Here is a 25,030-nt window from a genome sequence, read left to right on the forward strand (position 1 = left end):
TAGGTTTGGCTATTGTGACCAGTCAGTTGTGCCATAGTGACCTCGGTCGACTGTGTCTTTGGGTTGTTGGTGTGCTTTGTTGCTAGGTATTTCTGCTTGTTTGTTAGTAGTTTTTCCTTTGTTTGTTGGTAGTTTTTCCTTTGGTTGTTGATGGATGGTTTTCTCACCTAGCCGGTACATGCATTATTTTCTATATATAAGTAAGTTAAATCTCTTTAAAGTAAACTAAATCTCTCTAAAAGTAAACTAAATAAAAATGGAACTTTGAATGTAATTTTTTCGAAGAGTAAAGAAAATCAACATGTAAGTAAATGATATTGTTGGAAAAGTAAACTAAAATAGTTATACGTTTCATCATCAATTTGATTCAAAATTAAAGATAGTTAATATGATTGCTCTAATACATATACATACTACTGGTCCTAGTTGACAAAACACAACAATAAGAGAAGTCATCATCACTGGCCCTAATTGACATTTTTAATTTAAAAGCAAATCAAGAGCTAGTTAGCCTTGAGCAACCCTGAAAACTTGCCTCTCCAACATAAAGAGTGTTTGGTTTCAACAGCAACCCAAGTAGCACCTACAGTTGAGGACTAACTGTAGTAGAACCAACCCGAACCCTGACTGAAGTTATCGGAGTTGACCAGCAGAATGAACTGCATCACACCCAAATGTTACATCTCATCTTTATCCGAGCATGATGACAATGCTGCATCACTGTGAGTATGATGACTATGCTTCTACTAGTACTAGTGGAGCAGCATTTTGCCGTTCAGCTGCTCTCATTGTAAGCTTCATAGCCAACGTGTGAAAATAGAGTCATCAGATAAAAGTAGACGCATATATCATAACCAATGTCCAGATTGAATACTTGTTTATGTGCCTGTGAAAAATATGTTTAGAAGTGGGCATTATGCAGTGGTTCTTGTCAGTAGTTTAAAACTGAACAAGCTCACAACATGTTGACATATTTTTTTTCTGGCAGCTAACGAATCTTCTGTTGCTAAGGCATGCGTGGAGTGCACCAGACGCTGATGGTGAAGACGACATGCCAGCGTTGTTCTTGGTAAGTAAGATTTAGATGTATACCGTGTCTCTGTCTTTCATAATTAATGCTGAATTTTGCAAAGTCTTGCACTGCTTCGTGTTGACTATTTTACTTTGCAGCTTTTCTTGCTCATGGCTGCTGGATTTATATTGCCTTGTTACATTATGGCATGGGCCATCAGTATCTTGCAGCGCAGAAGACAACAACATGTAGACAGATAATATTTACATTATAGCATGAGCCATCAAAATCGTAAGTAAAGGTTTTCCAATTTAAAGTAAATAAAGTAATACAAAAAGTAAAGGCGAGCCTACATGGGATTCGAACCCACATCCTTTGTGCATTCACACAAATGCTCTACCTATTGAGCTAGTAGGCTAGTGTTCTCTCGGAGTAGGAATACTAGAATGAAATCATATTTTAACTTCTAGAAGTAAATATTTTCAAATTAAAAGTAAGAAAAACAATATAGAAAGTAAACCAAACATCATTAACCCATTTCCACAATATAGGATTTCCTGTCATTTCCAGGCCCAGGGCCAGCTCCTGCAGTTGGGCTGCGTCTAAGACATGCTGACTACCAAGACAACAAAAGATCATTGGCCTAGGGCCGAACCTGGCTAGCCAGTCAGCTAGTGGGTCTCTAACGGGGAGAATTCAAGATCAGGCAAGGCGTGGAGTAGAACATTATAGAAAGTAAACCAAAACAGTATATCTACATGGGCGTGACATGTAGCAGGTCAGTTCTCTTTCACTGCCTGTCTCCCACACCTAAAACAGTCGGACAATAGAACAATCATTTGTGCAACATAATGTTGAGTTTCTGACATTCTGACCACATATTCTTAACCCTTTCAGAAAATGAGATGTATTATTCTCACCCTGCTAATGTGGAGTATCTACTAACTACCAACTTTGACAACTATGGAAAGTTAGGCGCATTAATTTGAGTCAAAAAACAATATGGATATTTGCAAGTTTAAGTTCAAATATTTGAGAAGTAAGAAGTAAATATTTTCGTATCATATCATAGTTGTACCAATGTTCTAAGCATACTCATTATACAACCAATCATACTACTAAGTACCCTCCTACATTGACTCCTCAAAATGCGCCGAGCCAACGTTTGCAATGATGTCAATTATAACAAATATATTCTAAATAAGAGAAAAGTATATCAATGGCACAAAATTACAATCAGCCTGCAAAACTATTGTTTCTGAATCATAAATGATGCTTACCTACATAGTATGCTTTGTTTGGAAGAAAATAAAATCATACAAATAACAATGAAGACTAATTCAACGAAATCATAGAAATGAAAACACAAACCCTAATTCAAGCAATTAACAAACGAAAAATAAATCTAAAGACTCCCACAACTATAATTCAAAACCTAATTGAAGCAAAACAACCCTAATAAACGATATCAAAATGGGTTGAAGAGGGGTGGTCATTCACAGATTAAAATTACCAGATTAACCTTATTTTTTTATTTGGTCGGGTAAGATAAGGGTTGTTGGATTGAATTGATCGAGGGCTGAGATTAGTTTTCAGTTCTCATCTTAAGGGGTGGTTCTCACCAGATCCTGATTATATATATATACATGTCACGCCCATATATATATATTGATGCAATTTACGATATTTCCGGAACGGAGGAAGTATATATATATATATTGTGGTAAATAAGAGGAGTGTTTCTTAACCCTTTAAAAAGCCAAAAGTCTCCCTTTAGTAATTCTAATAATTCCAACAATAGCCTCACAAACCTTCTTCAAAAAAAATCAAAATTCTCTTAACAATAGTGGGTTACCAAATTTAACCTTATAAACTCAAATTACGGTTTAGCCCTTGCTCTTCCTCATTTCTTCCCCAGTTGAAAGATAATATTGCCCTCATTTTTTTCCCAGTTTCTCTGCATCCCTTCTCTCTCTCATAACCAGAAATCAAGAATCTTTTACCCCATTCTCCAATCTCTATTTTACCTCTCTTGTATTATCATCTTGAGCAGGATGAAGAGAAGATTCAAGGGGCAAAATTTGTTGCTTCTGATGTTGATTCAAAACTTCACATCGACCATGCTCAAGCCAACCTCAAACTCTCCAACTTTGCTGGTTTGCTCTTTCTCTCGCTCTATAATTAGGTCTTCTTTGATTTTTTATTGCAGATTTGTTGTTTAAGTTTTTGTTTGATTAATTTATTGAGTTAGCCGATAATGATAACATAGTTATATTACGAATCATTTCATCGTTGTTTTTTTGTTCTTATTTTGATTAATTTTATCCTTTTTCTTGTTATTGCTGGATAAACCTAGATTTAATTTTCAATTTCTAATTGTGGGTATTGTGGTTTGCTTAAATCTTTGACATTCCAAATGGGGTTTTGATTGTTTTTTCTGGAATAAAATTAGGTTGAAATCAAACCAGTACCCATTAAACATGTATTTGGTTGTTTTGATGCGATGGTATCCGTGATGGGTATGTATTGAAGAAAAATTGTTGAATGTGAAAACCTTAAAATTTTCTAGTTAAATTTCACCTGAATTCATGGAATTTAAAACAAGGACAAATTATTTTTTACCACCTAAAAAAATCAAAAAATTGTTTTTACCACCTAAAAACGTAAACATTGAAGAAATCGTTATGTAGGGTAAGTGGGTAACTACTCGGGTGAGTTATGTTGCTTCGACTTGAACTATGTGAGTTCTTTATATATCTTGAAAGAGTGGTCCAATTCTTATTTCAGTTAAGTGGAACAAACTTGGTCCAGCGACCTCTTGAGCTATGTGAGTTCTTATTTCAGTTATGATATATCTTGAAAGAGTTGCATGGTATGACAATAATAGTGTTTGGAGTGTGATTCAATTGCCGCAGTCCTAAATCAGAATTAAATTTATTAATCATGTTCAGGGAGAGAGGTCATTGTATCCTTGATAATCAGTGAGACTCAGTATGGGGTCAATCAATTTTAAGGATATGAACTTTCAATCTATCGTGTATATATATGTGAAACATAATTTTAGGAAAAACACTAAAGCTTGAAATTCTATTAATCTACTATCGATTTCATGATGCAAAGTTCTGCAAATGTTTGAGATGACTTCTTCTTAATTGGTACTCTTAATATACAGGAGAAATTAAACTCCACTCTTCAGGTCTATGGACATGAGTGAGATGATGTTAGTTGCTTCCATTTTCTGAATAGGTGATTCAAGTCTAAGCAACGTAATTAACGTGAGTAGTTGCCCCACAGCGATTTCTTCAATTTTCCGTTTTTAGGTGGTAAAAAGTAACTTTGTTTTTTTTAGGTGGTAAAAAATAACTTTTATTTTTTAGGTGGTAAAAATAATTTTTTCGTTTTTTTAGGTGGTAAAAAACAATTTGTCCTTGAAACAATAAACTTTATGAAAAATTTCTAAAATGGGTGTTTTCTCTTTCTCATTTTTGTCATGAATGGAAAGTACCAGAATACAAGTACTGGAAGAAGAACTTAAATTGAAGAAATGAAGAATATGTCGGCTGCTAGGAAAAAATGGGAAGCTTTGGTATAAATAAATATCTGTTATAATTGTAAGTGAATGTTATCTTTAATTTAGTTTTTTGTTAATTTTTGTTTCTTAATTATACTTCGTATCTGATACTTTGAGCTTGCAGAATACCACATACTCTTCAGCTATTGGAATTTAAGTGTGCTCCTACTTGATATATTGAAGGGTCTTTGGGATGTGAGTATATAACTATTGGCTTTGTTGTTATCCCTCATCACAACAACTTTAGTGCATACATGTTTAAGTTCATTTACTCATGTCCTTGCAACTTTTTATGATCTATTAATGGATGACAAAAATAAAGCTAGCGGATCGAAGACATTATCGAACTTGGCTCAACAGCTCCGCCTGCCTCAGCCGTATTTATCTGGAAAGGGTTTTGATGCTACCAATATTGGAGGTTGTGACATGCCACCAAAAGCGCATATTGATAGAAGTATTGCAGTTCTGATCTGCATATTTGACGGAGACAATGTTGAACTACGAGTCATCCTCACTCAGTGTTCCTCCACTCTCTCATCTCACTCTGGTTAGTCACTCCCCTCCAACTGCTCAAAAAAACCCAGTGTCTTTTAAAAGTACCTTTTAAATTTTGATCATATCTATAAACACTATACAGTTTACCATTTTTCTCAAAAGTATCCTGACTAAATGAAGGAACTATCTATTTAATTACAAGTACTGCCAAAATTGGTAGGGAGCAGGTTTTCTCATGTATGTTTTTAGTACAGGTGAAGTGGCTCTTCCTGGTGGAAAGTTGGAGGAAGGCGACAGAGATAAAATTGCAACCGCATTGAGGGAAGAAAACGAGGAGAATCGCTTAGACCCTTCACTTGTTGACGTTGTTTCCATTCTCAAATCTTTCTCTATGAAGGTATCCTCCAATTATGCTATTACTTGGACATCATTTCAATTTGTGAAAGTGGCCTTTCTTATATAAACTGCAAGTCGCCAGGGGTATAAAATATAAATTGTAAGTTTCTTACTAGATAACCTTCTTGTTATAAAAACATTGACATGGTTGTAGTGTCAGTGCTTCGCACGCCTGCTCTTTGACAAAGCTGCATTTCACCCCTCCTTAAACAACAGTGAAATCCAAACAGTGTTTTATGAAATATATTTCAAGGTTCGATCTATTAATTCTTCATTTTTGTTGTCTTCTCATGCCTTAAGGGGTTTGATCTTTGATGAAATTGGCAACCACATCTGAACTATGAGAATGTTAAACCCTTCACTTTAAAGCATTGAACTGTAATTATATTTATGCTAAATCACTTGGTTAATTGGAAGGAAATCTTCTTTGCCTGCTAATTTGTCTTAGTTCTACTTTTGTTTGATCAAGAGTAATTAGATTATGGTAGTATAGTGATGGTCTTCCGTGTTGTAATTTTTACTTGTCAAGTCGATGTCAGACGACATGTGTTCCGTTTGCTTACCTTATGTCCTCTTTGTCATCTCTATTATATCTTCATATTTTGGAGATTGTGGATCCAAGGTTTCTTCAAAAGAATTGGATAGAGGCAGTGCAACACCTTTTCCAAGGCTTGTGCGCACTGTCCCTGGTAGAATTGCACACGGCAGTGCGTAGTACATTGTACAGAGTATAAATCAGCATAACAGTGTAGCACTTCTCATCAGTTGCATTTACTAGGTGATGGTTTGATGCTGTGTTAATGTTATATTTCTTGTGGTAATTGGCGTGATGTTGGGTTTATATTGGTTGACTGTTGTGTTTATCGGAATTTTGATCAACTCATATATGTATGTTTTTATGTTACATTTTTATCATTGATATATTACTGGGATAATAAAGTTTTTTTTTGGGTCTCATGTAAATTTATTTCCTTGGTCTGAACTTCCGGTTGAAATTTGTTATTGAGAATCCTGCGCGCTGTTTCACTACAAAAAAAAGCTCATATAGCGACGGACCAAATCCGTCTCTAAATTGGTCAAATCCGTCGCTATGTGTGCTTAGGGACGGATTTAGGGACGGATTACATCCGTTATTAAAAACCTTGTCGCTAATTCAATTTAGGGACCGATTCCATAAAATCCGTATCTAATATTTAGAGACGGATTTTTGAATCTGTCTCTAAATTTAGAGACGGATTTTTAAATCCGTCCCTAAGTTTAGAGACGGATTTTTGAATCTGTCTCTAAATTTAGGGACGGATTCAAAATTCCGTCCCTAAAATTTAGGGACGGATTCACAAATCCGTCTCTAAAATTAGCAAGTAAAAATAATTTCTACCTATTGTTAGATGTTCGGTTCAACTCGGTCCCATTACCGGTTCGAAATCTTCCGGTTCGAAATCTTGCTTAGGTCATCCCGCTCCAGCTTTGCAAGGGGAAGGGATAAGGGGAATCGAACTTGTGACCTCAAAGTCACGAGGAGAAACTCTAACCAACCACACCAAATACAACTTGTATACTTCTATGTGTGAAATTGATAATAATTAAAAGAAATATTTGAAACGGATCTAGAAAATCCGTCTCTAAACTAGGGACGGATTTAACATTCCGTCTCTAAATTAGGGACGGATTTTATATTCTGTCTCTAATTTAGAGAAATTGCTAAAACAAATTAGGGACGGATTTTAAAATTTCGTCTCTAATTTAGATCTAACTTTCTACGAAGAGCCTATGAGAAATTGCTAGTGGACTTTACGTTTTGAAATTGCTAAAACACATTAGGGACGAATTTTGAAATCCGTCCCTAACTTAGAGACGGATTTGGTAATCCGTCCCTAACTTAGAGACGGATTTCAAATCCGTCCCTAACTTAGTGACGGATTTTGAAATCCGTCCCTAAATTAGAGACGGATTTATAAATCCCTCGATAAAAGTATCGACGAATATCTAATATCCTTCTCTAAATAAATTTTGCGACGGATGTTGAATATTCCGTCTCTAAATTAGAAACGGATATAAATCCGTCGCTATATATCCGTTGCTATACGAGATTTTTTTTGTAGTGTTTCTATGTTCTAAATGTCCGTTGACAATGGTATAATTTTTTCTTATAGAATGTTACTCAGTTGGATAGTGAGATAATCTATGACACGACTTTGATTATAATTTCTTTAGTTTCAAAACCCTTGTGATATCGTATCGCTTAAAGGTCCGAGGGGGTGTGGTGTAGAGACCCCAGGACATGTTGATGAGGGTTGTTGTAGGGGTGGTGTAATACTGTAATGGTGTACTGGTGCCTCATGTTTAAGTTTTGGGCACTTTGCTTGCCTTTTATGGTTGGTGTTTGTGGTACGTCAAAAAATTGTAAACAATAATTGCATTTCTACTTTTCTTATAGTTCATATGCAATTTTGTTATGCTATTTTATTAGTTTGTTATTGTGTGTTTAGTTAATCATTTCTCATTATCCATGTTGATGTTATGAATTTTGAGTTTTAATTTATCTATGCATGACATGAACTAGAACCGCTTCAAGTATGTTGGTTGTGGAACTTGTCATATTCATATATTAGTTTTGGAAAAGAAGTCAGTTAATAGCCTATTACTTTTCTAGACCGATTTTCACATATACTTTATCCAACAAATAATATATCGCCATCTGTTGCATAAAGTTAGCTATCGCTTGACTCTAAGTAAAAGTAGAGTTAGTAATTCGGGTATATGCATTGGTTTAGTGGTAGGGCATGCTAAAAGATGGTATAAATGGTAAAAGTATAATATAATGATATGATAAAAGGCTTGGTTGTTTGTGTTAGGATTGGGTAATGACTTGAATCAGATTACATTTTGATAGCTTAAAGTGTGAGTTGTTCCAGATTATTTCCTCTGTTTTGTAAGTAAGAAGAAAACTGGGTCTGAAGGAAATTTGTATCTGTCTAATCTGTTTAATCTGTTTCGATTCCTTCTCCACATGGACATATAATTTAATTATATTAATTATTGTGTTTTGGTCTTTGTTAGGTATATTTGTTGACATAACTAATGTTATGATCTTACCAACCATGGCACGTTAGTAGCTTATACTAACCTTGGACTTCTTTGCAGCTCCATACTTCTTAAATCTCAATACTATGTAGAATTGTAGCGCGTTAGTCTATAGTACATAGGGCCCTAAAAGAGGATAACTACAACTGGGGTCTATCCAAATGGATGGGCCGCGATAAAACACATTATTGAAGCTCTTGTGAAGTCCGGCTCCAGGAAGCCTATCTCATGGTAGAATATATATTAATTACGCTGAAATATATTAATAAGAAACCAACTATACAATTTTAACGATTTTCATAAGAGGGATTCTTGAAAACCATGGTTGACATTATAAACCCTCAGACCTCGAACGCTACTCCTTATCTACATGTCATTGCCTTTAGTTAGTTCACTCCTTTGGCCTTTGGCCCTTTTATGATTGTCTTTTTGGTTAATTTATTGGTTGTGTATGCATGTGTTAGTTGTTCTTGTTAACTGTGGTAACTGTTTGATTCTTCTCCGATTGAAATTCATGTTCTATTTTGATAAATACTAAGAAAATACACATGTGCATCTTTTTCTTTTGATTGCATACATTGACTTAGCTGTGACATTCATCTATATATTATGAGTTTGTAGATGAAATGTGAAAATAATTTACAGATAACAGAGGGAAAAAAACAGATGTGTTTTGGTACAACCTTCTTTTGTTACCTTTAATTCTTTGATAAAAAAAAAGTTTGGTGAATCAGGTAACATGGAGGAGGCAGAAATATGGTTGGAAAGGATGAGAGAGAAGGGAGTTACTCCCACTGTTGAAACATATAGCATTCTTATTGATGGTTATGGCATGAATCATGTGACTGATCGTAGTTTCGAGATACTGGAAAGTATGGAGCACTATGGTTTGAAACCAGGTGTAATAACATATGGTCCTCTTTTACATTGTCTCCTGCAAAGAAGGTAACCTTGTTGAAGCCGAGGACAACCACAATCAAATACATGAGCGTAGCCGGGAGGCCCGGGAAAACCACAATCAAATACATGAGCATAGCAATAACCGACTTCCTGCATCAATGTTTATTTGATTCCACATGTTATAATATCCCAAAATTGAATTTCATCTTAAGAGTAGTGCAATCAAGGTAATTGAAGTTGAATTGGAAAGTCGGTGTTGTTTTCAGGTGAAATTTGTTGAGTTTTGCACTAGTGATGAAGTGGAATCCTAGATTAATATGTGGGTTGAACATGGCTGGTGTTTGTGATCAAAGACTCAATGGATAATTGAGCGAGATACATATGGATTACCACTTACAATAATAGAAGGTAAGGTGTATTGTATGAAGATCGAAATTGAGGGATTTACATTTTAACTTGGAAGTCAGTTATTTGGATTTGATTTTAGCTCAACATGTAGTTCTCCATTTGGACGGTTACCCTTGTGACATACAGAGTATTTATACTAACAAATAGGTTTTTTCAATTGACCTTTAGTCTAACACCTATTGTTATTTCCTATTCAATTACGTAGTAATAAAAAGTGCTAATTAACATCGTAAACACAATTTTGTTAGTGGTTTCTTTTAGGGCAATCTCATGTTCAAAATCTAATACACTTTCACTTTTAGATTATCACCGACAACATGTACTATAAGGTTGAGTTCACTTCGTCTATTAGCACATACATTGCCTGCACTCCCTTCTCCATAAGAAAAATTTATTTCTTTTTTGGCGGGTCTTTCGCGCGCGTTAGTGCGCGGTCCGACTCCTAGTTATTACCAAAAGGTAGAAACCAAACAATATTCAAACAGAGAATCAAGAAAAAACCGCTAAGGGAGCACAAACCCGCATCCCAAACTAAAAACACATGAGCAACAACAAAAGACTAGACAATCAACACAAAAGGCAGCCAAACTGCATTAGACGCAGCAGAGTACATCAGCAGAGCAAACAACAGCGTAACAACCCAATCAACAAAGACACACTGCAGTAACAAAACAGAGAAGATCTCGCATTAATCTACATTCAAACCAAACAAATTAAAATAAAAACATATCTATTTCAATCGTTGAACAAAAATGTGAAAAATGAAATTTCGGAGAAAAAAATATCTAACTATTTTACTCCAAATTAGATGAACAAATAAAATCTGGAAAAACTGATGTTAAGAAACAAAATCAAAGGACTAAAAGCTACTCCGTATACATTACTTTAATGACTACTAGTATCTGCCCGTGCATTAGAGCTGGCAAAATTTGACCTAACCCACCAACCCAACCCGAACCCAACCCAATAATAAAGGGTTGGGTCAAGATTTTCAACCCGTTTAATTAAATGGGTCAACCCAACCCAACCCGTTTAATTAAATGGGTTGGGTCAGGTTGAAATGTTCGACCCGAAAACAACCCGCCTAACCCGTTTAAGTTCAAGCAAGTATGTAATATAGATCTATTGAATGTTATTTGAAAGATTTTATTTCTCATTTTCCCTTCAACATTGAACAATTATTTGAAGTTTTGATTCATGTCAAATACATATTGAAGTATTATTTTTTGCTATGAGATATACCACAAAAATATCACCTCACAATTCTATAGTCAAGTCAATTTACACTTAAAAGTGGAAAATAAATTTAAACGGGTCAATTTCAGGTCAACCCGTTTATTGTTGGGTTGGGTTGAAAATCTCAACCCGTTTAATTAAACAGGTCGGGTTGGGTTGGGAAAATCTCAACCCGTTTATAAATGGGTCGACCTGATTTCGACCCAACCCAACCCATTGCCAGCTCTACCGTGCATTAGCACGGGATAACTAAATTTATAATCTTGCTAAATCAATACACTGTATAATAACTAACAATGTTTATAGAGAATCAACATCACAATGGACATGAATACTCCGTATAATGTTTGGATAAACATAAAACCAGATTAAGAAAATAATTAAGAACAATAAAGAACAATTTTAGAAAATCATGATGACCTTTGCAAATAAAAACTTCGAAAATGATTATGTGGTTAATTTTAATTTGTGGATGCCTTGTCATAATAATAAAGTTATACTTTTAATCTCATTCAAAGGATTGTCGTGAGTCACCACCCACATTACTTCATTTTCTTCTTGTGAAACACGTAGAATAAAGTAAATGAATTCATATGATGCTTAAAGTAAATATTTTGTTGATATGCTTCATAATTTGTAGTGTTTATAAACTTGAGTTTTTATAATCCTCCAAACTTATTAAATCAAAAATTATATTTTTTACCAAATGATCTTTTTACTACATATTTTTTTATTCCGTATTACGGGAATGCTTTACCCTCCAAATTTAGTTGTCAAAATTTAAAATTTAATCTATGTCATGTTTCTTTAATTGTGTGGTTTTGATGGACATTGTTATTTGTTAGAGATTGAAACGGAGATTTTGGAAGATAACTTTATAGTGTATTTTTAAGATTCTAACTAAACCAATTTTCTCATTTAAAATCTCTATTTATTAGGATTTTAGTATGTATAATGGAGATTGACATTATATTATTTAATTTCTTCCCTACTCTGTATAGTGTGTATCATTTCCTACGTACTTGTTCTTTTTACTTTTTATAGTGTACTATATACATATTACTTATTTTAGGTTTATTTCTGAAATTATATTATTTCTTCCCATTGTTGATTTTTTATGCTTATTTCGAAAACTTTGATTTTTATTAAGTTAGATTGTAATTATTTAAGATATATAAATTTGATTAATTGAGTTATATTAAATTTGTATTTAAATTTCCTTTTTAAAAAAAATTATCCTTTTTTTTCTTGCTTGATTGATGCCTGATTAAAGATGTGATTAATTAATTGTCTTTTGAGTGAGTATGATGTGGCATAGGTAAGAGGGGAGTATTGAGGGTTTGCTAACCTCTCGTTACCCACCACCCTGCTTTAATAATATAGAGTACTAAAATTTAAGATTATCTTCACACATAGTTTTGAAAGCAAGAATTTCTATAAATTATGACAAACACTCAAACCGGCCGGAAAAAATTAAAAACTGATGAAATAAACACAAAACTTCATGGAAGCAAGAGAAAATATACCTGGTTATAGTTCAGAGCCTCATAACTAGTATCGGAAGCAACGACAGTTCCAACTGCATCGTTATTGAAGGGCTCTTTGAATTGAAAAAAAAATTGAAGTAGATATTGATACTCAGTCTCAAGAGATCTTGAATCTTGACACATATATAAATATATGAAATTTATACGTTGAACATCATGAGAAGAATTCAGTCTACCAGAGTATTTTTAAGAGAGATAATTAAGGTAATTAAGAGAATTAATTGACTAATTTTTTGAAGTCAGACCATGGGAAGGAGAGAGAATTTGAAGAGTTATTTTGGGGTTTGCAGGTTTGACTGTTTGAGGAACTCACGGGGAACGGAAGAAGATGCATTAACTTTTTTTAGGTTTTCATCCACCTCAAGTCTCATATGTGACCAGCCACACCTTGATGGTGTGACATGTTCACACTTATAAATAAGTCTAGTGCGTTTAAAACACATAAAATAAAGTAACATCATCATAGAAAATAAAGTAACATCAACATAGAAAATAAAGTAACATCAATATATACAAAGAAACTCTAACATGAAATTGAAGAAAATTCAATAAAACAATAAAAATAACAGCGAATACAATGTATAAGTAACACCAACATAGAAAATCAAGTACCACCAGTCTATATATAAGGAACCTCTAACATGAAATTGAAGAAACTGCAATAACTAAAAGTAACATCAGCATAAAAACTCAAGTAACACCAGTCTATATAAGGAACCTCGAACATGAAATTTAAGAAAATGTAGTAAAATAAGAAAATAACAACGAATACAACGAATAAGTAACATCATCTTAGAAAGTCAAGTAACATCGATTTATACAAGGAACCTCTAACATGAAACTGCAATAAAACAAGAAAAGTAACAACGAATACAATATATAAGTAACACCAACATAGAAAATCAAGTAACACAAGTCTATACAAGGAACTTCTAACATGAAATTCAAGAAACTTCAGTAAAACAAGAAGAGTAACAACGAATACAATGTATAAGTAACACCAACATAGAAAGTCAAGTAACACCCATCAATAACTTTCTCCATATTAGTTGCGCTCGTCAGACCGTCAAGTTGATGGTGTGTCTGGTCACACATGAGACGTGCCGCTTCATCCAACCGTCAAACTTTTTTGGGCTCCTCAAATTTTTGAGGGCTGTACTATAGATCTGACCAGACCTCCCAATAATCGGGCCTGACTGACACCTAGCTAGTACCCGGTCATATTCATACGAACATGAAACAGCACGAGTTGAAAGGCGTAACATGTTATTGACCTAATTGTACATTTGTACGCTATCAATAGTTCAATAGTACCCTCCACAACTCACACGCTGTTGCATTTATCAATTAAAATAAGCATTACAATCACGTGTCTAATAATAGATTAATGATTCTAATCCCAATTTGCACTAATTTCTCTGTAAATTTTCCCAATTTCCCCATCTCTTCTTCTTCTTCTTCTTCCTTCATTCTCCTGCTTTTTCCATCTCACCCGCCCTTTCTCTCTCTACCCTTTTCACTCCTAAGCTAGGGCTACAATAACAGGTACTTCTTTTCCCTTTTTTCTTTTATAATAAATTTTTCAATTTGCTCTTCTTATATAAATATTTATTCTGGGTTTTTGATAACTTTGAATCTGAGAACAATTAACTGAGGTATTTGACTGACTTTAAATTCTGGCTTTTGATTAATGATGATTAAATTGAAATGGGACTTTCTTTTTTGTTTCTGGGTATTTGCTTGATTTTTCAGTTAATTTGTGTTCTGAAAACATGGTTTATTGATGGGTAGATCGGATTACTGATAATTTGTGTTATTTGATTATGATTGATTGATCAGTAATAGTTTCTTCATTATTATAGTGTCGGAAAATCTGTGATTTAGCCAATTAGGTCCTTGTTATCCTTACTTTGCTGATTTTTTGTTTTTTATTAACTGATGTAGCTTGTGGTTTACGGATTTATTGCTAAACATGTGTTCGTGTTACAGTATATAGTAGGCTTTAAGATGCAATAGGTTTCTTTGGTAAAGTCTATAGGCTTGAAAGTCAATAGCTTGTTTCTCCCAAACCTATGTGGGAGGGGATTGTATTACCCTATTTGGTAGTTAACAATTAGGGGAAGACTTGTTGTTGGGATTTCTTGTTGGTTCAAAGTTGCTGATTTATTAGCAATACTGCATATTGATAACCGACTTACTCCGAAAATGTGTAGTTTGTTTCATTTGGGTAAAGTACTATGGTTGCCAGCTTAGTCGATACGATGCTTGAGTCTAGACTGCTCTATGACTTTACTGTATGGACTCTTTTTATGTTGGCCAATGTTGATACTTGATAGAGTTATGATTTATGAAGGATCTTATCATAAATGGTTACTTTTGTAGCGAAGGTTTTTTGACTTTTGAGTACGGGCTTGATTGTAATATATTGTTTGGGTCGTTAGCATTATTTTTGATGCAGTCAGTTAATTACCATTTCCTCGAAACATGTTTGAGATATATCGTTGAAGCTGCTGACTTCTATAAGAGTTGAGGAATTAGGGATCTATAGTAGATTTTTTAATTGAGTATTTGAGGATTACCTTCCTCTCTCGTATTTCCTTTTTCTTCACTCTTCCAAGAAACAAAGCCTCTAATCACTTACGGCCAGTTTGATAGCCAGTAATAACGGTGAGAATGAAAATAAATCTAAGTGTTGTTTGGCATGAAATATAACATCATAATATACCGCTCCCCAAATAGTAATGGATGATAACGTAAATTTAGGAAGAAAAGGAGATAATTTTGAGTGAACTAGGATTACCATGGGAATGAATATTGATTTTCCTTAAAAGTTTACATACAAATTCATTTCTATTACACCATAAATAGCCGGCTACCAAACGAGAGGTTAGATGTTTGGAGGTAGCTGAAGGGAAACACAAATAAGATTTTCTTAAATCTATTCAACGGGATATACAATGTTTCCTTCAGTAGTTCAATACTTCAATGTCATTGTGTTATTTGTTCTTCACTTTGAATTGTCAAAACTCTTAATAGAGCTGTAAATTTGTTCTCGTCTTGGTAGCTGACAATCAGAAAGTGTCAGGAAATGTAGTTTGCTGCAAAATTCTTTTGTGTTTCTTGTTCCTTTTAACAAGGAGAATGTATTCATGTTATTTACTTTGATCGCTGTATATGGTTCCTGATATCCTATGTACGAAGTATTTCACAATGATTTATTACACTATTAACTTATCTATGTGGTCAGTATTTGGCCTTGTGTTTTTATTTGTAAACTCTGATTGCTCTCCTTGCATATGTAAATGTATCTGTATATATAGGCTTAAGCTATTACTACCTCCATTCTAAAAGATATTCTTATCTCCTTTTTGCAATGTTTTCTTTTTTATACATATTTTGAGCACCAATATCCTTAAATACTTTATTATTTAAAAAATCATAAAATGTTGATATTTTGAAACTATAGGTCGAGATGAATCAAGCAATATCCAACATGAGTATGTTTTTTCTTATAGATTTGTCGAGAGAATATTAGATTGCATTTGCATTGGAATATATAAAGATTCTAAATGGGAAAGAAATGGAGGAAGTAATATTTACTATGTGGTTTTATGCTGTTATGATAGAAGGGGCAGATGGGGGCGATGTTGATTGATATTTGATGATTGTAGGTCCTCCTAGCATGGATGAAGAAAAAGGGCTTGAACTGAGCTTGGGATTAGCATGTGGTGGTTCATCTTCCAATTCAAAAACCGATCCGGATGAGAGAACCAGTAAAATTCTAAATGATTTCAAAAATTTCCTTAGTGCTGTTCCAAAATCAGTGCAGAGAAATGATGCTGTAAAACCTCAAGAGAACTTCTTCAGTAATTTGCAGCAGACTGGTAATGGTGAAAATGTCTCTGATGATGAACCTAGAGTCGGTGATAAACGTAAAAACGTGTTTGATGAGATGAATAACCAGAAGAAACAGGAGATAGATTCTCGTAATTCTGATTTACAGGAAAAGGATAAAATGTCTCACATATCAATTACAACAGATGAGGGGTCGACAGCAGATAATGAAGATGTGGCAGAATCTGAAGCTGAGGGTTCAACCTCTAGATTGGCCTCTCACCAGGAAGATGGATCTAGAACACCTGGTGGAAGTGGTAGCTCTTCTCAGGCTCCTAAGGAACTCTGTGGAAAACCAATTAGCAGCACTCCTTTTTCTGTGCAATCAATGAATTCCATGAATGTTCCTTACTCTATAACCATTAAAGAGCCTCCTTCAGTTAATGCGCCAAGCACACCAAATTACTCCTTATCAGGGATGATGCAGGGCATTGCTTCTACAAATGGAGAGCGTCCTAGGCTACACGCTACAGCTCTAGGGAGTTTGCCAATGTCATTTGGATATTCTCCTGTCCAACTTCCAGTGTTGGATAATAAGGATAGCCCATGGCGAATGGTTCCTCTGCCTCATTCTATCCCCTCTCCTTATGCTGGAAGATCCATATCAACTTCAGGTAAAGGCTTCTATATACTTCTCAGTTATTGTAGTATGAACCCAGTCTTGACTTTTTGTTGAACGCGTTTCAAATTTCTTCTAGTGGTTGATTTTCTTATGTTTGTCTCTGTATTTTGAAACGGGGGTTCTAACTCAGGTGATTTAAATTTCTAATTATTCTTTTTGGATACCATCTTATATCAATCAAAGACTGCATGCAATGGTCTGTAAGGAACTATTGTTATTGATGGCAGACTATGAAGACAGCTTATGTTCTTTTGAAGATCCCAAACCTTGTGTAAAACTTATATTTGGAAACAGGGTTTCTAGACGAGGAAAAACCAAGATACCATACTAGCTTAAAACCATTCCGTTTGTCTATATTCTTTATATGAGTTTATCACGAATTACACAAGGCCAGCTCTAGGGAGCTTGACTCAAGCTCGAGCTCGGGTACTAGACATGAGACTTCAATGAACAAAGCTAAACTCGCGAAAAGCTCATTAACAGGCTTGAACATATGAATTACATGAGATAACTGAGTTATGACTTAGGAGTAACAAAATAGATTTTACAGAATGCATATGAGGACTCCAAATTATTAGCAGATAGTAATACTTATTTTGGAGTATATTCTTAGTTGTAGCTCTTTACCTAAGATCAGGTAGAGATATGAGCCAAGCCGACCCTGAATTTTCTGAGCTTGACAAGTTTGGGTTTGGGTCTGAGTCGTTTGAGCTGAGCCAAGCCGAGTTACCCCAAGCTCAGTTCTAGCTTGTTGTATTATCTAATAGCTACATATTCAATAGTGGTGACATTTACATCAAGCTCTAACCAGGATAGCATAGGTGAAAAACAGATGCTGTAGGTTAGTAAATAGCTCTTCTCATCATTGAATTTCTTTAAACTTCAGCCGTTAGCTTTGACTTGGTTGTTGACTTATCTTCTTTCTTTAATTCTGGCGTCCTCGCCATTGACATGCAGTTCCAATGCAAGTCCTCAACAGTTCATCTGAATCCGTACGGCTTGATGTGCACCCTTCAGAGGAGCCGAAAGGTCAACCACAACTAGTGGCTGAGGAAGGTTCCTCTTCTCAGGTTGAAGATGATGCAAAGGGACGAGGAAACAGCTTTCCATCAGAATATCCAGCCATAAGGCCTGGAATTGCCACAGAGATGAACTTTGGTGGATCAGGTTCCTTTCCGAATTTACCTTGGGTTTCTACAACGAGTCCAGGACCCAATGGTAGGACGATATCTGGTGTCACATATAAGTACAATGCCACCCAGATAAAGATTGTATGTGCTTGCCATGGAATACATATGTCTCCTGAAGAATTTATACGGCATGCTACAGAGGAGGAACAAAGTCCTGCCACCACCACCCCCAACTTAACATCCATGCGAAGCACCAACCCTACCACAACTTCTGCAAAGACCTGACTGTTGCTCTTAAAAGACTAGGAGACTGAAATATCATTGAAGGTTTGTAAAACCTCCATTGCTCTTAAATTCGGATAATTTATGCGCTGGAGATGTTCATCAATGGAAACAGTCTTCTCTGCTTGTTGATACTGGTGAGAGATAATGCTTTGTACATGTGGATCACCTCATTTGATCCAAACTGGGCAGCAATTATTGTTAATCACAGTATCATGAATCTAGCAAGCAGCATTATTTCGGTAATGGCATGTATTATTTAGATCTGTAAATTCTGTAAGGTGGAGCTAGCTTCTTGTGATAATATGAAATCGTTCTCAAGTCCGTTTTGGATATTGTTTTTCCTCTTTGATCCATGTAATAAAATTTTGAAACTTGCAGCAATTTTCTGCAAGGAGGTGTAAAGTGTAAACCATCTAATAAACGTCAGTTTTTGCTGTTCTGCTCCTACGAAAATTCTGTGCACTGAGTATCTTACCAGTTATTTTAAATGCATAATTACCACACCACTCACACTTATTTAGGAACGGAGGGAGTACTAACAACGAACCTAGAATACGTTGGAAGTGGAAAAGGGATAGTCGAAAGTGACCATTCGGACAGGTTCTTAATAAAGGCAAATCTTGAACACTTCAATAGCGTCGAGTGTCACCTCGCCAAGGGCAAAATGCCTCATAGTATCATTCCTCAAGGGAAAAGTTTCAAGATCATAATCAGCAGCCCAGACTTAAGAAAGAATCCGTTAAAAGTTTAGAGAGAAATAATATTTTTAGTCACCAACGAATAAACAACTAAACGTGGAAATGTTACTATAAATCACACAAGTTAAATAAGTGGAATATGAGATTACCTGGATCAAACCTCCAAATAAAACTGATCTTTTGAATCGGATTCGGATCAGTGTCAGCTGTGGTTTTTAGCCGTTAGCTTTTGTTTATTCAAATAATAACGTTAAGATGTTCAACAAGCTTTCATTTTTCCTAATCAAATAATAAAATTACTAGAATAGACTTATGTTAGAAGTTACTACTTGATCAGATCAATAGCAAGTCGGGTTGTCAACATATTGGGTAAAATCTTTATCGATTTGTCACGTGTCGGGTCAATAACATGTTTTATCTAGTTACATTTGGTTTTGGGCTAGCATCGGGTCGGGTGTTGAATCAGGTTCAGATCAGTGTCGGGTCGGGTTAATTTGGTTATCGGTTGTTCCGGTGTTGTAAATATGGAAACAATGGGCTTCGAATGAAGGCCCTTTTGTATGTGTTGAAGATCTTGCTTGTTTGAATGAGTAGAGTCCGAATTCACCTGCACAAGAGCAAAGTCACTAGCCTCGGGGGTGTTTCCGAGGAAAGCCCCTCCGATGCCTAAGTAAGAACGATGCTCGGATTCTAGAGAGAAGTTCTCTAGAAGAGTAGTCTTAAGGCGATAAATTGGACGTACCTTGAGGTGTGAGCCTTGGCGGCCTATTTATAGTGTTTGCATAATAAATGCCCATAGGTCATTTATTGCTTTTGGGCCTTGGGCCTTGATGGATGGCTGACTAGCCATTGGTAGGTTTGATGCTGTTTGTTTAGAGCCATTGGGCTTTGGACTTAGTGGCCCAATTGAGAATCAATTGGGAGCCCAAACAACATGCCCCCCAGACCCGGTCCATTTAGAATTAAATGGGTGGGTTTCCAGCTGTCAGAAGTCCGAAAGTTCCCTCTCTTTTTTGAAAAGGGATGATTTGCATTGATGACAAGTGTTGGGAGTTGTATTGTGTCGTGGAGATCGTGGGTTGAGGAAGTTGATGCGCCCCTTTTCTTTTCTATAAATACGGGGTGCTTTGCTCTTTTCGAACTTTTTACTCCTTCTTTCAAACCCATTCTCTCTCTAAATTCCGGCGATCGCAGTGCAATTTGTTTCTTCAGATCTACGAAATTCGGCCAACTTTAGACTTCGGGAACTTGTGTTGTTCGTTTTATCGGCGAATTCCGCTTCGGAAAAAGGTAATTTGTTTCTGAATTCTCCTTTTTTCTTCGTTTTTCCTTCTACCCCTCAATCTCAACCCTAGACCGAGAATTCGCGGCCATGGCAAAGAATAGGGGCAAGAGCAAGTTCGTCGTTGGCTCCTCTAGTGAGAGGGAGAACGTGCCTTCGGGAAGGTTACCGAAAACCTCGAGGGGTCGGCCTTCGGAGAGGCCGGTGGAGAGGCGTTCGACTGGTTGGGATGCTTCCAAAGATGATGTTGTTGGCGGGTCTAGCGTGTCTGAACGCGCAACTTTTGGTAAGAAAGCTGGTTCTTCGGGTGTGCGCCGCTCTTACCCTGAGTTTCCAGTTCATTGGACTGAAGCTGATCCGCAGGGCAAGTATGCCCCGATTCTGCATGAGACCACTAAGATCGATGGTCCTTTGGAAAAATCGGTCAGTGGTGACTGGTTGGTGGAGGCGAAGCTGGGGAACTACCATCGGAGGGCCGAAGAGTTATACGGAATCCAGCACGCCTTGGGGTACTGGTGCGAGCTTCCGACCAGGAGCGTCCTCGGGTGACTCATCCGCCGAGGGGGTTCATCTCTGTGTATACTCATCATTTGGAGAACGGTCTCCGCTTTCCTTTGGATCCCTTCATTTTCGAGCTCCTGGTGTCGTACAACATCAGTTTGGCCCAGCTTACCCCCAAATCTATGAGGCACATCATCGGATTTAGATGGGTGTGCGATTTTATTAACTTTCCATGTTCTGTTGCCGTGTTTCGGGATCTGCACGATCTGTCTTTCAACCACGCTTCCAAGGGGGATGGGTATGGTTGGTGGACCATCATCAACAAAAGATCCCGAAGAAAGGGGGAGCCGAACTACATTACGGCCTACCCTTACCTCAGCTCTGATCATAATTGGAAGACGGAGTGGTTGTTCGTTCGTGTGCCGACAGATCCGAAGCATCCACATTTTTACCGCCCTCCGAAGTGGTTTGTGACTCCTGATCCTGATATGCGAAGCGTGGCTGCTCCGGATCGGAACCATCACCACTACGTGGATCTCCTCCAGTGGTTTTTGGCTCGGGAGGACAACTACAAACTGCCGTCCAACTGGCTCCCGAACCTCAACTATATCTTGCGGGAGGACATTCTTGCTGTTGCCGGTCTCAGCAGGATTTTTGACAGGGGTAGGTGTCTTTCGGCTGGGACCGTGCTTTAGTAAGTTTGTCCTCCTCCTTTTTGTCTCGTTTTATTGACTTTGTTTTGTGTTTTGTTTCTGCAGAGTACGGCTTTAGCTGCGTTGATCCTGTGGTCTTGGGCATTTCTTTGGATCTGAAGACCATTCACGACTCGGCTCCTGATTACAAGTTCGGAAAAGAGAATCCTCGTAATCCTCGCTTGAAGGATTACGCGCTGTCTCCGTCGGGTGTCGCTCGGATATCTGAAGTTCGAGCTGATCCGTGGGATTCTGCCTCTTCTCCCGAAGCTGTTCCAGTGAAGGTCGTGCTCCCTGATTTGAGGACAACCTCGGATCCGGTGAGTGTTTCTATATCTTCGAAGTCTTTTGTTTGTCTTTCTTTCTGGTTGGCCGTCGGCTAACGTCTTGGTCCTGGACCATCTTTTTAGGGTCCTGGGACTGACGCTGTGCCGCGTGCCGTTCCTTCGGTTTCATCTCCGGCTCGGATAGATATCTCTTTATCTAGGAACCGGGTACTTCACGGTTTTTTCTTTATTCCTTCCTTTGTCTTCTTTCACATTTATTGACCCTTGGTCTCCTCTGTTTAGGATCAGCGCAAAAGGAAGGGTAGCACTCTTTTGAGGCCTTCCGTGCATCCGAAGAAAGCGAAGGCTTCTCAGTCCTCGGAGAAGGTATTTGTTCTGACTTGGACCTTTTTCTAGTCCGTTCTCTCTTTTTCCGAAACTGACCTTTGAGCGTTTGCCCTGTAGGAAGCGGTTTCAGAAGTCATGCCTCCTCCCAAAAATCTCCTTCACTTCTTGCCCTTGCCAGGGCAGAAGTTGAAGAGTGTGGTGGTTGCGGAACCGCCGCCCGTGGACCAACCGTTGGCTGAGGAAGATACCATCCCCTCTCCGCTGAAGCCGTCTGCTGCTTTGGGGATCGAGATCCAGGATATAACCAAGGTAATGGAGGCGATTGAAGCCGACCTTGTTCCTGGCTCGGATGTCCCTATTGTGGCCGAGCAGAAGGAGGAGTCTGCTGACGTTTCTCTCGAAAGGGAGAAAAGTCCAGATAAGGAGATGGTGGGTCTCACCGAAGCTCACATAGAGGTTCCCGAAGCTGAGAAGGAGGTCCCTTCTGCTGAGGAGGAGCAACCCGAACAGGGTCTGACGAGGAAGAGGCGCCACTCGACCTTGGGCTCTACTTCGACCTCGGCCCTGGATAGACTGATCCACGCTGACCCTTGCTCGGATGTTCCGCTGAAACGGATCCCCGAGGAGGTAAGGGAGGCGATGGCTCGCTATGCTAGAGCTCCGGTTTTGGGGGAGAACCCCATGGCTCACGTGGGATCTTTGGTGGGTCCCGAAGCTGCACGGGAGAATCTTCTTCGGGCCAACCCGCAGTGGAGGGTTCCTGGAGCTGAGGAGAGAAACCCAGCTATGATGGCCCAATATTATCTGAATGAGGTAAGTGTTGGAAATTCTGTTTTGAGTTCCGTTTTTTGGTTTGTTGTTTTCTTCTTTCCTCATCTTTTCTCATCTTTTCTTCTTTCCCAGGCTGTTTTCTGGTCCTCGTTCGCTTCCGAGTGTAGCTCGGTTGAGGAGAGACAACTGAGGAGATATCAGGAGGCTTATGCTCGTGATATCCCTATCTTGGACCAGAAGGCTGGGCAGCTCTTCGCCGAGCTGGTGGAGGTCAAGCAGCTGTACCTTCAGTACAGTCGTGAGGCTAGGGAGTCGGCTGAGCGGATCGGGGCCGAAGTTGGGAAGCTCACTTTCCAAGTCGAAGAGGATGCTGAAAAGATAGCTTCCTTCGACAAGGAGAGGAAAGAAATGGCCGCCAAGTTTGCGAGCGAACTTGAAGAAAAAGACAGTCTTCTCAAGGAGATGACGTCTAAATTTGAGGCGGCCATTAAGCAGAGCCAGGAAGCGGAGGCGAGGCTCCAGCAGTTTGTCAAGCATCGGGAGATTATTCAGAATCAAGCTGACAAGGTGCCCGTTCTCCAGCTGAAGATCCGAGAGAAGGATGCGGCCATTCGGAAGTTGGAGCAAGAGAGAGTTGACCTCTACACTGCTGATCAGTGTAGAGAGCAATACTGGAATGGCATCCTGGGTGCTCGGCGCATGTTTGCGAAGCACATGCCTCATTTCCCTTGGAATGAGAAGGTTCCGCTCTGGATGAGGGCCCAGGATCACTTGGTGGAGTGCCAGGCCGATCGAGACGAAGCTGAAGCTGAACGTCAAGCTACTCTTTGCAGAGGCTCGGGCCCAGAAGGCGTCTTCCGAAGGTGACACTACTGCTGGGGGTTCTTCGAAGGATGCTCCCCTAGGGGCTGCTCCTGAGACTCCCAAGAGTTAGGGATTCGGGCAGTCGTCTTCTTCAGAGTCGGTCGGTTCCAGTTGAGGACTTCCGAACATGTGCTTGCCTTTCCCCCTTTTGCCTCGGCGCTGCGTTGTACTCATTTCTTTTTGTTTTCTTTAGTACTTCGGTAGGCCGGTATTGTCTGTTGATGGCTGCCGATTTTAACTGTTTCATTTTGTTTTCAATTTTTGAGGTTTTCAATGTATTTGTACTCCCCCCAAATATTGAATAAAAAATGAATGTTTGTTACTTGGCTGCTTCTTTTCAACTTTGTACTTTCGCAATTTTAGGTCTTTGAATCCGTAGATATTTCGAGCTCCTCTTCTCTGTAGACTTGCTAAAAACCTTTTGATCTTGCGAGCTCTTTAAATCCGTAGATCTGTTGAGAGACTCTTTAACTTTGCGAGTTCTTCAAATCCGTAGATCTGCTAAGAGACTCTTTAGTTTTGCGAGTTCTTCAAATCCGTAGATCTGCTTAGAGACTCTTTAATTTTGCGAGTTCTTCAAATCCGTAGATCTGCTAAGAGACTCTTTAGTTTTGCGAGTTCTTCAAATCCGTAGATCTGCTAAGAGACTCTTTAGTTTTGCGAGTTCTTCAAATCCGTAGATCTGCTAAGAGACTCTTTAGTTTCCAGACTCTTCAAATCCGTCGATCTGCTCAGAGGTTTGGATTGTTCTTCCGATCTCTTGTGGTTCAGAAACCTGGGCAAGAGATCGCTAGTCTGCCTCTTAGTTATGCCTTCGGCGATCCGTGGATCTGAGCCGGAGTTTTATAACTTGATTCGAGCGACTGTTTGTGGCGAACAAGTTTTATTTGGTTATCGCGAATCCGAGGATTCTGGACGATTCCCTGAAGTGTATGATTTGGTCATTTCTTGCATTTTATCAAGGAATGGGCAAAGTCGACCTGTTTTTAGTCTCGGATTGATCAGATCCGAGGCTGCATATATATATA

At 37.9% G+C, this 25,030-nt stretch overlaps 2 protein-coding genes and 1 long non-coding RNA gene across 8 annotated transcripts; 2 read left to right on the forward strand and 1 right to left on the reverse strand.

Moving 5' to 3' along the window:
* The first annotated feature begins 2,834 nt into the window (after positions 1–2,834).
* LOC110777932 (nudix hydrolase 22, chloroplastic-like) lies at positions 2,835–10,027 on the forward strand. Of its 5 annotated transcripts, none has more exons than XM_056836981.1 (6): positions 2,932–3,168; positions 4,515–4,623; positions 4,708–4,778; positions 4,906–5,130; positions 5,333–5,475; positions 9,293–10,027. In XM_056836981.1, the coding sequence occupies exons 4-6, from the start codon at positions 5,010–5,012 to the stop codon at positions 9,329–9,331; spliced, it is 303 nt and encodes a 100-aa protein (XP_056692959.1). In that variant the 5' UTR covers positions 2,932–3,168; positions 4,515–4,623; positions 4,708–4,778; positions 4,906–5,009; the 3' UTR covers positions 9,332–10,027. The 5 variants fall into 5 exon arrangements, 4 of the variants coding, with proteins under 4 accessions (XP_056692959.1, XP_056692960.1, XP_021838202.1 ...); XM_056836982.1 differs by having other exon boundaries at positions 4,521–4,623; XR_008927955.1 differs by lacking the exons at positions 5,333–5,475; positions 9,293–10,027 and adding an exon at positions 4,185–4,287 and having other exon boundaries at positions 2,835–3,168; positions 4,906–5,046.
* Positions 10,028–10,087: 60 nt separating this feature from the next.
* Positions 10,088–13,034, reverse strand: LOC130467919 (uncharacterized). The gene is made up of 2 exons (XR_008927956.1): positions 12,629–13,034; positions 10,088–10,524 (listed from the first exon to the last, which is right to left on the reverse strand). It is a non-coding gene; the product is annotated as an uncharacterized lncRNA (long non-coding RNA).
* A 998-nt stretch (positions 13,035–14,032) lies between these two features.
* LOC110777931 (ninja-family protein mc410) lies at positions 14,033–19,033 on the forward strand. 2 transcript variants are annotated; one of them, XM_021982508.2, is made up of 3 exons: positions 14,033–14,194; positions 16,321–17,157; positions 18,123–19,033. In XM_021982508.2, exons 2-3 carry the CDS (start codon positions 16,332–16,334, stop codon positions 18,578–18,580), a joined length of 1,284 nt encoding a protein of 427 aa, XP_021838200.1. In that variant the 5' UTR covers positions 14,033–14,194; positions 16,321–16,331; the 3' UTR covers positions 18,581–19,033. The 2 variants fall into 2 exon arrangements, with proteins under 2 accessions (XP_021838200.1, XP_056692961.1); XM_056836983.1 differs by lacking the exon at positions 14,033–14,194 and having other exon boundaries at positions 16,297–17,157.
* Positions 19,034–25,030: the final 5,997 nt, after the last annotated feature.

Source organism: Spinacia oleracea, chromosome 2 (assembly GCF_020520425.1).
Source record: "Spinacia oleracea cultivar Varoflay chromosome 2, BTI_SOV_V1, whole genome shotgun sequence".
Taxonomy (NCBI): domain Eukaryota; kingdom Viridiplantae; phylum Streptophyta; class Magnoliopsida; order Caryophyllales; family Amaranthaceae; genus Spinacia; species Spinacia oleracea.